We start from the raw sequence: 14,966 nt of genomic DNA, 5'->3' as shown, positions 1-14,966 counted from the left end.
CTGTGGGACAGCACCTACCACAGCCTTCATATCATACAGTACCTGGCCTCTCTGGCCTGTCTTCTTCAGCCAGCTGCTGTCCTGCTGTGTCTGTGGGACAGCACCTACCACAGCCCTCATATCATACAGTACCTGGCCTCTCTGGCCGGTCTTCTCCAGCCAGCTGCTGTCCTGCTGTGTCTGTGGGACAGCACCTACCACAGCCCTCATATCATACAGTACCTGGCCTCTCTGGCCGGTCTTCTCCAGCCAGCTGCTGTCCTGCTGTGTCTGTGGGACAGCACCTACCACAGCCCTCATATCATACAGTACCTGGCCTCTCTGGCCGGTCTTCTCCAGCCAGCTGCTGTCCTGCTGTGTCTGTGGGACAGCACCTACCACAGCCCTCATGTCATACAGTACCTGGCCTCTCTGGCCGGTCTTCTCCAGCCAGCTGCTGTCCTGCTGTGTCTGTGGGACAGGACCTACCACAGCCCTCATATCATACAGTACCTGCTGTGTCTGTGGGACAGCACCTACCACAGCCCTCATATCATACAGTACCTGGCCTCTCTGGCGGGTCTTCTCCAGCCAGCTGCTGTCCTGCTGTGTCTCTGGGACAGCACCTACCACAGCCCTCATATCATACAGTACCTGCTGTGTCTGTGGGACAGCACCTACCACAGCCCTCATATCATACAGTACCTGGCCTCTCTGGCCGGTCTTCTCCATCCAGCTGCTGTCCTGCTGTGTCTGTGGGACAGCACCTACCACAGCCCTCATATCATACAGTACCTGGCCTCTCTGGCCGTTCTTCTCCTGCCCAGCTGCTGTGTCTCTGGGACAGCACTTACCATGCCCATAGTATGGTACTCTTTAGAATTTCCGGCGCCGACAGAGATGGCCGCCTCGCTTCGCGTTCCTAGGAAACTATGCAGTTTTTTGTTTTTTTACGTGTTATTTCTTACATTAGTACCCCAGGTCATCTTAGGTTTCATTACATACAGTCGAGAAGAACTACTGAATATAAGATCAGCGTCAACTCACCATCAGTACGACCAAGAATATGTTTTCCTTGAAAAACGCGGATCCTGTGTTCTGCCTTACAAACAGGACAACGGAATGGATCGCATGCAGCGACCCAAGAAAACGACCCGAAAAAGAGGGAAACGTAGCGGTCTTCTGGTCAGACTCCGGACAAGGGCACATCACGCACCACTCCCGAGCATTCTTCTTGCCAATGTCCAGTCTCTTGACAACAAGGTTGATGAAATCCACAAGGGTAGCATTCCAGAGGGACATCAGAGACTGCAATGTTCTCTGCTTCACGGAAACATGGCTTACTGGGAAGACGCTATCCGATGCGGTGCAGCCAACGGGTTTCTCCACGCATCGCGCCGACAGAAACAAACATCTTTCTGGTAAGAAGAGCGGCGGGGCGTATGCCTCATGACTAACAAGACATGGTGTGATGAAGGAAACATACAGGAACTCAAATCCTTCTGTTCACCTGATTTAGAATTCCTCACAATCAAATGTAGACCGCATTATCTTCCAAGAGAATTCTCTTCGATTATAATCACAGCCGTATATATCCCCCCAAGCAGACACATCGATGGCTCTGAACGAACTTTATTTAACTCTTTGCAAACTGAAACCATTTATCCGGAGGCTGCATTCATTGTAGCTGGGGATTTTAACAAAGCTAATCTGAAAACAAGACTCCCTAAATTTTATCAGCATATCGATTGCGCAACCAGGGGTGGTAAAACCTTGGATCATTGTTACTCTAACTTCCGCGACGCATATAAGGCCCTGCCCCGCCCCCTTTCGGAAAAGCTGACCACGACTCCATTTTGTTGATCCCTGCCTACAGGCAGAAACTTAAACAAGAGGCTCCCACGCTGAGGTCTGTCCAACGCTGGTCAGACCAAGCTGACTCCACACTCCAAGACTGCTTCCATCACGTGGACTGGGACATGTTTCGTATTAGCGTCAGATGAAAATATTGACGAATACGCTGATTCGGTGTGCGAGTTCATTAGAACGTGCGTCGAAGATGTCGTTCCCATAGCAACGATAAAAACATTCCCAAACCAGAAACCGTGGATTGATGGCAGCATTCGCGTGAAACTGAAAGCGCGAACCACTGCTTTTAATCAGGGCAAGGTGTCTGGTAACATGTCCGAATATAAACAATGCAGCTATTCCCTCCGCAAGGCTATTAAACAAGCTAGCGTCAGTACAGGGACAAAGTGGAATCTCAATTCAATGGCTCAGACACAAGAGGCATGTGGCAGGGTCTACAGTCAATCACGGACTACAAGAAGAAACCCAGCCCAGTCACGGACCAGGATGTCTTGCTCCCAGGCAGACTAAATAACTTTTTTGCCCGCTTTGAGGACAATACAGTGCCACTGACACGGCCTGCAACGAAAACATGCGGTCTCTCCTTCACTGCAGCCGAGGTGAGTAAGACATTTAAACGTGTTAACCCTCGCAAGGCTGCAGGCCCAGACGGCATCCCCAGCCGCGCCCTCAGAGCATGCGCAGACCAGCTGGCCGGTGTGTTTACGGACATATTCAATCAATCCCTATACCAGTCTGCTGTTCCCACATGCTTCAAGAGGGCCACCATTGTTCCTGTTCCCAAGAAAGCTAAGGTAACTGAGCTAAACGACTACCGCCCCGTAGCACTCACTTCCGTCATCATGAAGTGCTTTGAGAGACTAGTCAAGGACCATATCACCTCCACCCTACCTGACACCCTAGACCCACTCCAATTTGCTTACCGCCCAAATAGGTCCACAGACGATGCAATCTCAACCACACTGCACACTGCCCTAACCCACCTGGACAAGAGGAATACCTATGTGAGAATGCTGTTCATCGACTACAGCTCGGCATTCAACACCATAGTACCCTCCAAGTCGTCATCAAGCTCGAGACCCTGGGTCTCGACCCCGCCTGTGCAACTGGGTACTGGACTTCCTGACGGGCCGCCCCCAGGTGGTGAGGGTAGGCAACAACATCTCCTCCCCGCTGATCCTCAACACGGGGCCCCACAAGGGTGCCTGAGCCCTCTCCTGTACTCCCTGTTCACCCACGACTGCGTGGCCACGCACGCCTCCAACTCAATCATCAAGTTTGCGGACGACACAACAGTGGTAGGCTTGATTACCAACAACGACGAGACGGCCTACAGGGAGGAGGTGAGGGCCCTCGGAGTGTGGTGTCAGGAAAATAACCTCACACTCAACGTCAACAAAACTAAGGAGATGATTGTGGACTTCAGGAAACAGCAGAGGGAACACCCCCTATCCACATCGATGGAACAGTAGTGGAGAGGGTAGCAAGTTTTAAGTTCCTCGGCATACACATCACAGACAAACTGAATTGGTCCACTCACACTGACAGCGTCGTGAAGAAGGCGCAGCAGCGCCTCTTCAACCTCAGGAGGCTGAAGAAATTCGGCTTGTCACCAAAAGCACTCACGAACTTCTACAGATGCACAATCGAGAGCATCCTGGCGGGCTGTATCACCGCCTGGTACGGCAACTGCTCCGCCCTCAACCGTAAGGCTCTCCAGAGGGTAGTGAGGTCTGCACAACGCATCACCGGGGCAAACTACCTGCCCTCCAGGACACCTACACCACCCGATGTTACAGGAAGGCCATAAAGATCATCAAGGACATCAACCACCGAACCACTGCCTGTTCACCCCGCTATCATCCAGAAGGCGAGGTCAGTACAGGTGCATCAAAGCTGGGACTGAGAGACTGAAAAACAGCTTCTATCTCAAGGCTATCAGACTGTTAAACAGCCACCATTGAGTGGCTGCTGCCAACACACTGTCATTGACACTGACCCAACTCCAGCCACTTTAATAATGGGAATTGATGGGAAATGATGTAAATATATCACTAGCCACTTTAAACAATGCTACCTTATATAATGTTACTTACCCTACATTATTCATCTCATATGCATACGTATATACTGTACTCTACATCATCGACTGCATCCTTATGTAATACATGTATCACTAGCCACTTTAACTATGCCACTTTGTTTACTTTGTCTACATACTCATCTCATATGTATATACTGTACTCGATACCATCTACTGTATGCTGCTCTGTACCATCACTCACTCATATATCCTTATGTACATATTCTTTATCCCCTAACACTGTGTATAAGACAGTAGTTTTAGAATTGTTAGTTAGATTACTTGTTGGTTATCACTGCATTGTCGGAACTAGAAGCACAAGCATTTCGCTACACTCGCATTAACATCTGCTAACCATGTGTATGTGACAAATAAAATTTGATTTGATTTGATTTGATTTGACTACTCTTATTCTCCTCTCCAGCCAGCTGCTGTCTGCCGTGCTACTACTGCTGCGTCTGTGGGACAGTGGGACCAGGGAGATGGACAATGAGCGCTCCACCCAGGGGACCAGCGCCCCCCTCCTCCCTCTCCTACAACGCTTTCACAACATCCACAGCACCAAGGAGGAGCCCAGCACCGACGAGGAGATGGAGGTGAGCTCAGGGCCTGTATTTATAATGTGTTTCTGTAAAAGCTGATTTAGGATCAGTTTAGCCTTTTTTAGATCACATTCCGCCAGATGACCTGGACCTGATCCTAGATCAGCTCTCTGAGACACCTGGTGTCATTACTTTCCTTTTCCTGGTCCTGGGTTACATCAAAATCTATGTATTTGTCTTCAGTACTTTAATTTAGTATAAAGCTAAGCAGAAACAGTGTTAAATGTGCGCAGCCTAGTGGTTAGAGGCAGCGCAGCCTAGTGGTTAGAGGCAGCGCAGCCTAGTGGTTAGAGGCAGCGCAGCCTAGTGGTTAGAGGCAGCGCAGCCTAGTGGTTAGAGGCAGCGCAGCCTAGTGGTTAGAGGCAGCGCAGCCTAGTGGTTAGAGGCAGCGCAGCCTAGTGGTTAGAGGCAGCGCAGCCTAGTGGTTAGAGGCAGCGCAGCCTAGTGGTTAGAGGCAGCGCAGCCTAGTGGTTAGAGGCAGGCGGCCTAGTGGTTAGAGGCAGGCGGCCTAGTGGTTAGAGGAAGCGCAGCCTAGTGTTTAGAGGCAGCGCAGCCTAGTGGTTAGAGGCAGGCAGCCTAGTGGTTAGAGGCAGGCAGCCTAGTGGTTAGAGGCAGGCAGCCTAGTGGTTAGAGGCAGCGCAGCCTAGTGGTTAGAGGCAGCGCAGCCTAGTGGTTAGAGGCAGCGCAGCCTAGTGGTTAGAGGCAGCGCAGCCTAGTGGTTAGAGGCAGCGCAGCCTAGTGGTTAGAGGCAGCGCAGCCTAGTGGTTAGAGGCAGGCAGCCTAGTGGTTAGAGGCAGGCAGCCTAGTGGTTAGAGGCAGGCAGCCTAGTGGTTAGAGGCAGGCAGCCTAGTGGTTAGAGGCAGGCAGCCTAGTGGTTAGAGGCAGGCAGCCTAGTGGTTAGAGGCAGGCAGCCTAGTGGTTAGAGGCAGGCAGCCTAGTGTTTAGAGCGTTGGACTAGTAACTGAAAGGTTGCAAGATCGAATCCCCGAGCTGACATGGTACAAATCTGTCGTTCTGCCCCTGAACAGGCAGTTAACCCACTGTTCCTAGACCATCATTGAAAATAAGAATTTGTTCATAACTGACTTGCCTGGTAAAATAAAGGTAAAAATAATTAATTAAAAAGTATTCACACCCCTTGACTTTATCCACATTTTATTTTGTTACAGCCTGATTTTAAAATGGATTACATTTAGATTTTTTCGGGGACTGGCCTTCACACAGTAACCCCATAATGTCACTGGCCTTCACACAGTAACCCCATAATGTCACTGGCCTTCACACAGTAACCCCATAATGTCACTGGCCTTCACACAGTAACCCCATAATGTCACTGGCCTTCACACAGTAACCCCATAATGTCACTGGCCTTCACACAGTAACCCCATAATGTCACTGGCCTACACACAATACCCCATAATGTCACTGGCCTTCACACAGTAACCCCATAATGTCACTGGCCTTCACACAGTAACCCCATAATGTCACTGGCCTTCACACAGTAACCCCATAATGTCACTGGCCTTCACACAGTAACCCCATAATGTCACTGGCCTTCACACAGTAACCCCATAATGTCACTGGCCTTCACACAGTAACCCCATAATGTCACTGGCCTTCACCCGCTTTGTTATGGCAAGCCTAAATGACTTGATGAGTTCTACTATCTATAATTGTTTAAAGAAGGTCATACCAAGGATCATTTAGCTATTTGATTTTAAGACCACTTGAAGTATCAAAAAAATATAGAAAAAAGTATATATTTGATAACTTAGCAGTATTTGGCCTTACTGCTATTAGCCCATAGAAACACATTGAATAACAGACAGTCCTTACTGCTATTAGCCCATAGAAACACATTGAATAACAGATAGTCCTTACTGCTATTAGAAACACATTGAATAACAGACAGTCCTTACTGCTATTAGCCAATAGAAACACATTGAATAACAGACTGTCCTTACTGCTATTAGCCCATAGAAACACATTGAATAACAGATAGTCCTTACTGCTATTAGCCCATAGAAACACATTGAATAACAGACAGTCCTTACTGCTATTAGCCCATAGAAACACATTGAATAACAGACAGTCCTTACTGCTATTAGAAACACATTGAATAACAGATAGTCCTTACTGCTATTAGCCCATAGAAACACATTGAATAACAGACAGTCCTTACTGCTATTAGCCCATAGAAACACATTGAATAACAGATAGTCCTTACTGCTATTAGAAACACATTGAATAACAGATAGTCCTTACTGCTATTAGCCCATAGAAACACATTGAATAACAGATAGTCCTTACTGCTATTAGCCAATAGAAACACATTGAATAACAGATAGTCCTTACTGCTATTAGCCCATAGAAACACATTGAATAACAGACAGTCCTTACTGCTATTAGAAACACAATGAATAACAGATAGTCCTTACTGCTATTAGAAACACATTGAATAACAGATAGTCCTTACTGCTATTAGCCAATAGAAACACATTGAATAACAGATAGTCCTTACTGCTATTAGCCCATAGAAACACATTGAATAACAGATAGTCCTTACTGCTATTAGAAACACATTGAATAACAGATAGTCCTTACTGCTATTAGCCCATAGAAACACATTGAATAACAGATAGTCCTTACTGCTATTAGCCCATAGAAACACATTGAATAACAGATAGTCCTTACTGCTATTAGAAACACATTGAATAACAGATAGTCCTTACTGCTATTAGCCCATAGAAACACATTGAATAACAGATAGTCCTTACTGCTATTAGCCAATAGAAACACATTGAATAACAGATAGTCCTTACTGCTATTAGCCAATAGAAACACATTGAATAACAGATAGTCCTTACTGCTATTAGAAACACATTGAATAACAGACAGTCCTTACTGCTATTAGCCCATAGAAACACATTGAATAACAGACAGTCCTTACTGCTATTAGCCCATAGAAACACATTGAATAACAGATAGTCCTTACTGCTATTAGCCAATAGAAACACATTGAATAACAGATAGTCCTTAATGCTATTAGCCAATAGAAACACATTGAATAACAGATAGTCCTTACTGCTATTAGCCAATAGAAACACATTGAATAACAGATTCACTACACGGAACAACAGACAGCCCCCCCCCCCCCCCCCCCCTCTAAGGGAAGTTGGTTCTGAAGTGTGTCGTGTCTTTACTATCATTAAACTGAAGACTTAGTTTTAATCAAAGATTCTCTGTAATTAGTATTACGTGATTAAACTGATTAATCGTGTAACTGTAATTAACTAGGATGTCGGGGCACCTAGGACAATATTCAGATTACAAAGTTATAATTTCCCAATATAACCTTTCAGATATTTTCATATCTGATCAATAGTCTTCTGATTAGTGATTTATTCATTTTACCTCACGTTAGTCTCTTTCCAAACGTCGTAAATTGTTGGTTATCTGCACGAAATCCAGTCTTCACTATGAGTCATCCATACATCAATTGTCTTACATCATTTATTACTAACTAAGTAATTCACAGAAATACATAAACAAACAAACAAGGTAAATGTGGTTACATGAAATGAGAATGTGCCCCTAGTGGGCTGAACCGGCATGGTGGCTTGTTAGACAGAGGAGAAGTGGAGAATGTGCCCCTAGTGGGCTGAACCGGCATGGTGGCTTGTTAGACAGGAGAAGTGGAGAATGTGCCCCTAGTGGGCTGAACCGGCATGGTGGCCTGTTAGACAGAGGAGAAGTGGAGAATGTGCCCCTAGTGGGCTGAACCGGCATGGCGGCTTGTTAGACAGAGGAGAAGTGGAGAATGTGCCCCTAGTGGGCTGAACCGGCATGGTGGCTTGTTAGACAGAGGAGAAGTGGAGAATGTGCCCCTAGTGGGCTGAACCGGCATGGCGGCTTGTTAGACAGGAGAAGTGGAGAATGTACCCCTAGTGGGCTGAACCGGCATGGTGGCCTGTTAGACAGAGGAGAAGTGGAGAATGTGCCCCTAGTGGGCTGAACCGGCATGGCGGCTTGTTAGACAGAGGAGAAGTGGAGAATGTGCCCCTAGTGGGCTGAACCGGCATGGTGGCTTGTTAGACAGAGGAGAAGTGGAGAATGTGCCCCTAGTGGGCTGAACCGGCATGGTGGCCTGTTAGACAGAGGAGAAGTGGAGAATGTGCCCCTAGTGGGCTGAACCGGCATGGTGGCCTGTTAGACAGAGGAGAAGTGGAGAATGTGCCCCTAGTGGGCTGAACCGGCATGGCGGCTTGTTAGACAGAGGAGAAGTGGAGAATGTGCCCCTAGTGGGCTGAACCGGCATGGTGGCTTGTTAGACAGAGGAGAAGTGGAGAATGTGCCCCTAGTGGGCTGAACCGGCATGGTGGCCTGTTAGACAGAGGAGAAGTGGAGAATGTGCCCCTAGTGGGCTGAACCGGCATGGTGGCCTGTTAGACAGAGGAGAAGTGGAGAATGTGCCCCTAGTGGGCTGAACCGGCATGGTGGCTTGTTAGACAGAGGAGAAGTGGAGAATGTGCCCCTAGTGGGCTAAACCGGCATCGCGTCTTGTTGTACTAAAGGGAGGTGGGGGTCGACTGAGATAAGACAACATACAGTTGATAATTATAATAATTGAAATGCTAATCCTTTGCACATGAACGCTCACTCATTCGGGAACAACTGCAATCAATCAATATATTTACGCTCAGGGTGTCGTCGGGATTTCTGCTGAAAAGTTAGTTTCTGTTGGAGAGTTTTCCGTCCTCTCTCTCTGTCGTGGTTAGATGGGACAGTTCAGAGTGATATTCATTCATGTTGTAGAATGGATGTTTCGGCGGTTGTCGTTCTTCGCGTTCAATGATACCGAATTCCTAGCTGCAGACTAGTAATTAATATCAAAGACTTATTCTTATTCTGTCAGTATCGATAGTCTAAGAGTTTAACCAGGTGTTATGGTTAAAATATTCAGCAATGGTCTGCAACCTTCGTCCTCTCCTAATGGAGAAAAACATGGTCTAGTGAGAACTTCTCAAAGTTGGGGTTTTATTCAGGAGTTGCAGAAAAGGGCCTGTCCCATGATGCCGACCCTAACTGGGCTCATGGGCGGTCCTCTGATTTAGTTAAACTCAAAAGGGAATTGGAGTTTCCTTCATTGAACAGTCCAAAATATTATAAACAGTATCATCCTCACTCATTCATCTAATACAACAATTAGATGTAAACCTCATATCTGAGGCTATTATATAAACAGCGTTATGGTAATGTGGCCACAACGTCTCCCATGAGCTTCACCAAGTTGTAACAAACGGACCAGTTTGTAGCTGGATTCTTCACCGATCTTTTATACCTTCTCCGGAACACAAATGTTGTTCGGACCTCAAGTTCTGTGAGGTGGAATAAATTATTTTGTTCTCTATGAAACTTCACTCCGTCTCTATACTGTGGCCATGAGGCAGGATCTTCCTGGAATTTACGACCTCTCTGACCACAGCAGCCTAGTTGTAGGAGGCAGGGAGAGGGGGATTGGGCTTGCTGTACCCAAAGAGGGCAACGTCATGACAAGTGTCTGTCCTATATCTGAGAGATATAAGATCAGGAAACATTTGTTATATTTTTTTCACATGTATTTAATTCCTTATTTTTGTCACTGAAGCAGTCTGCTTCCCAACAAACACTGGGAGATGCAGCACAATGACCTAAAACAGAAACCTAATCTACACTGGAGTTGTTTACCAAGATGACATTGAAAGTTCCTGAGTGGGCTAGTTACAGTTGGACTTAAATCAGCTTGAAAATCGATGGCAAGCGCTGCCTGATTCTAACATTTATTGACTCAGGGGTGTGAATACTTATGTAAATGAGATATTTCTGAATTTAATTTCCAATAAATGTTTTAACATTTCTAAAAACATGTTTTCTCTTTGTCATTATGAGGTATTGTGATGTCATTATGAGGTATTGTGATGTCATTATGAGGTGTTGTGAAGTCATTATGAGGCGTTGTGAAGTCATTATGAGGTGTTGTGATGTCATTATGAGGATATTGTGATGTCATTATGAGGCGTTGTGATGTCATGAGGTGTTGTGATGTCATGAGGTATTGTGATGTCATTATGAGACATTTGTGATGTCATGAGGTGTTGTGATGTCATGAGGTATTGTGATGTCATTATGAGACATTGAAGTCATTATGAGGTGTTGTGATGTCATTATGAGGTGTTGTGATGTCATGAGGTGTTGTGATGTCATGAGGTGTTGTGATGTCATTATGAGGCGTTGTGATGTCATTATGAGGCGTTGTGATGTCATTATGAGGTGTTGTGATGTCATTATGAGGTGTTGTGATGTCATTATGAGGCGTTGTGATGTCATTATGAGGCGTTGTGATGTCATTATGAGGCGTTGTGAAGTCATTATGAGGTATTGTGATGTCATTATGAGACATTGAAGTCATTATGAGGTGTTGTGTGTAGATGGATGAGACATCAATTGAATCCATTGTGAATCCAAGCTGTGGCACAATAGAATAAGTCAAAGGATAAGAATCCTTTCTGAAGGCTCTGTACCGCCTTTTAGTTCAGTCGTTTTCTCTGTGTTCTTCATCTCCAGATCCTGGGGGCCCCTCTGAGTCCCAATGAGAGTTTCCTGCGCTACCTGACGCTGCCCCAGGACAATGACTTGGCTATCGACCTGAGACAGACAGCTGTGGTCATCATGGCTCACCTGGACCGCCTGGCCGCCCCCTGCTCCCCCTCGCACTGCAGCTCCCCTACCTCCCACAAGGTACTACTAACCGTGTGGACTTGGCCCTGGTACTGAGTGCTGTACACTGTTAAGGCAGCTCTACTCAGCCTCCTGTCTTCAGTGTTTCCATTGATCAGTTCTCTGTAAGGCTCACCACTGCTCTCTTCAGGTTTAATGGTTTTTCATTTTTTTGGAGAATTCTCAAGAGCCTGGATTAGGGCTGCACAATGAATCAAATTGTAATCAAAATTGCGATATCGACATATGAAATATCCGTATCGTAAGGTGCTGCAATTTTCTTTCTCTCAAATGCACGTTTTTATAGTGTACTCTGTCGTCTCACTCCAGTCTCCCCCTCCTCTCTCATGTGGCTGCTTGCTTCCGACACCCCAAGCCCCACCCCCTGTCACTCAATCAGGAACACTTGGCTGCTTCCGACACACCAAGCCCCACCCCCTGTCACTCAATCAGGAACACTTGGCTGCTTCCGACACACCAAGCCCCACCCCCTGTCACTCAATCAGGAACACTTGGCTGCTTCCGACACACCAAGCCCCACCCCGTCACTCAATCAGGAACACTTGGCTGCTTCCGACACCCCAAGCCCCACCCCTGTCACTCAATCAGGAACACTTGGCTGCTTCCGACACACCAAGCCCCACCCCGTCACTCAATCAGGAACACTTGGCTGCTTCCGACACCCCAAGCCCCACCCCCTGTCACTCAATCAGGAACACTTGGCTGCTTCCGACACACCAAGCCCCACCCCTGTCACTCAATCAGGAACACTTGGCTGCTTCCGACACACCAAGCCCCACCCCTGTCACTCAATCAGGAACACTTGGCTGCTTCCGACACACCAAGCCCCACCCCCTGTCACTCAATCAGGAACATTTGGCTTGCTTCCGACACACCAAGCCCCACCCCCTGTCACTCAATCAGGAACACTTGGCTGCTTCCGACACACCAAGCCCCACCCCGTCACTCAATCAGGAACACTTGGCTGCTTCCGACACACCAAGCCCCACCCCCTGTCACTCAATCAGGAACACTTGGCTGCTTCAGTCTGCACGCTTCTGTTAGCTCGACCATGCAGTCAAGAAACAAGAACGATGCTGCTTTCAACTTTGCTTCTTCACATCAACCATGTTTTCTGTATCTTTATCTCTGCAAACGGATACTTAGTCTTAGCAACCTCTACATTTGCAGTAGCTGCTAATTGCTAACTAGCTAGCTAACTAGCTAGCTGGCTAAATGCATTTAGCTAGCAAAGATTATTGCGCTAGGACAAATCTGACTAGGAAACGTTAGCTCTAATACAGGCTGTTGCCAGCATGTTTGTTGTGCAACGTCATGCTCTGAATTAGAGAGGAAGAGGGAAAGCACATTCTAAGAAATGGGCGGCAGCTAGCCTTGCAGCTAGCCTTGCAGTTATAGAGTAGCGTCGGGTAACCGAAAGGTCTCTGGTTCCAATACCCCTAGCAGACAAGGTGAAGAATGTGATCGATGTGCCCTTGAGCAAGGCACTTAACCCTAATTAGCTCCAGGGATGCTGTACTACTCTGTCTGACCCTGTAAAACAACACATTTCACTGCACCAATCTGGTGTAACAATACAACCATTTTATTCTAATTATTTTTTTTACTGAATCTAACGTCTCAATTCAAATGTAATTAGGGTTCCCTGGGAAATACTAACTAACACTTTGGTTTCTACTCTGTCGCAACTCCTACTATACTGACTTTTTCATTCATTGTCATGCCAACCAACACCAACCATTCTATTTCTATAATAACAACATAATATTAATGTCTTATGCCATTTAGCAGACGCTTTTATCCAAATCCACTTACAGTCATGCATTCATACATTCTTTACGTATCTGTAGTTTTGGTTCCACTGTCCTGGCATTCTTTACATATGGGGGGTTCTGGTTCCGCTGTCCTGGCATTCTTTACGTATGGGGGGTTCTGGTTCCGCTGTCCTGGCATTCTTTACGTAAGGGGGGGTTCTGGTTCCGCTGTCCTGTCATTCTTTATGTATTGGGGGGTTCTGGTTCCGCTGTCCTGGCATTCTTTACGTAAGGGGGTTCTGGTTCCGCTGTCCTGGCATTCTTTATGTATGGGGGTGGGGGTCTGGTTCCGCTGTCCTGGCATTCTTTATGTATGGGGGTTCTGGTTCCGCTGTCCTGGCTCCGCTGTCCTGGCATTCTTTACGTATGGGGGTTCTGGTTCCGCTGTCCTGGCATTCTTTACGTATGGGGGTTCTGGTTCCGCTGTCCTGGCATTCTTTACGTAAGGGGGTTCTGGTTCCGCTGTCCTGGCATTCTTTACATATGGGGGTTCTGGTTCCGCTGTCCTGGCATTCTTTACGTATGGGGGTTCTGGTTCCGCTGTCCTGGCATTCTTTACGTATGGGGGTTCTGGTTCCGCTGTCCTGGCATTCTTTACGTATGGGGGTTCTGGTTCCGCTGTCCTGGCATTCTTTACGTATGGGGGTTCTGGTTCCGCTGTCCTGGCATTCTTTACGTATGGGGGTTCTGGTTCCGCTGTCCTGGCATTCTTTACGTATGGGGGTTCTGGTTCCGCTGTCCTGTCATTCTTTACGTGGGGGGTTCTGGTTCCGCTGTCCTGGCATTCTTTACGTATGGGGGTTCTGGTTCCGCTGTCCTGGCATTCTTTACGTATGGGGGTTCTGGTTCCGCTGTCCTGGCATTCTTTACGTATGGGGGTTCTGGTTCCGCTGTCCTGGCATTCTTTACGTATGGGGGGTTCTGGTTCCGCTGTCCTGGCATTCTTTACGTATGGGGGTTCTGGTTCCGCTGTCCTGGCATTCTTTACGTATGGGGGTTCTGGTTCCGCTTTCCTGGCATTCTTTACGTATGGGGGTTCTGGTTCCGCTGTCCTGGCATTCTTTACGTATGGGGGGGTTCTGGTTCCGCTGTCCTGGCATTTTTTACGTATGGGGGGGTTCTGGTTCCGCTGTCCTGGCATTTTTTACGTATGGGGGGGTTCTGGTTCCGCTGTCCTGGCATTTTTTACGTATGGGGGGGTTCTGTTTCCGCTGTCCTGGCATTCTTTACGTATGGGGGGTTCTGGTTCCGCTGTCCTGGCATTCTTTACGTATGGGGGGTTCTGGTTCCGCCAACCTGGCGACCGACGTGTTTAAAAAAAATCAAAATCGCAATATTTGAAAAAATTGCAATTAGATTTTTGGAGCATATCGTGCAGCCCTAGTCAGGATGTTGTGATTTGTAAATGGAAGCCTTTACTCTGTTACTAACATCTCTCTCTGTCTGTGCGTTCTGTTGGAGGACCATGGCAACATGCAGGTAAATTATGAAGCCATGTGTTGTGCATGAAGGACTTAATGTGATGTTTTTATATAGTTTATTCTTGCAACAGTAAGATATGTTGGGGATGTGTTGATTACGTTGGTATATTTCACTGGTCATCCCCAAAGCCAACACCTCCTTTGGCCGCCTTTCCTTCCAGTTCTCTGCTGCCAATGACTGGAACGAACTGCAAAAATCACTGAAGCTGGAGACTCATATCTCCCTCACTAACTTTTAGCACCAGCTGTCAGAGCAGCTCACAGATCATTGCACCTGTACATGGCCCATCTGTACACAGCCCATCCGTAAATAGCCCATCTGTAAATAGCCCATCTGTAAATATCCCATCTGTAAATAGCC

General features: G+C 47.1%; 1 protein-coding gene across 1 annotated transcript in view; it reads left to right on the top strand.

The window, feature by feature from the left end:
• herc2 (HECT and RLD domain containing E3 ubiquitin protein ligase 2) overlaps positions 1–14,966 on the top strand; it is a 326,293-nt gene that overhangs the window by 57,408 nt on the left and 253,919 nt on the right. The window contains 2 exon segments of the mRNA XM_065008536.1: positions 4,356–4,527; positions 11,137–11,310. Coding sequence (XP_064864608.1) covers positions 4,356–4,527; positions 11,137–11,310 — 346 coding nt within the window.

The sequence above is a fragment of the Oncorhynchus nerka genome, linkage group LG24 (assembly GCF_034236695.1).
Source record: "Oncorhynchus nerka isolate Pitt River linkage group LG24, Oner_Uvic_2.0, whole genome shotgun sequence".
Lineage (NCBI taxonomy): Eukaryota > Metazoa > Chordata > Actinopteri > Salmoniformes > Salmonidae > Oncorhynchus > Oncorhynchus nerka.
The sequence above is the reverse complement of the archived record's forward strand: the minus strand, read 5'-3'. Positions and strand labels throughout refer to the sequence as shown.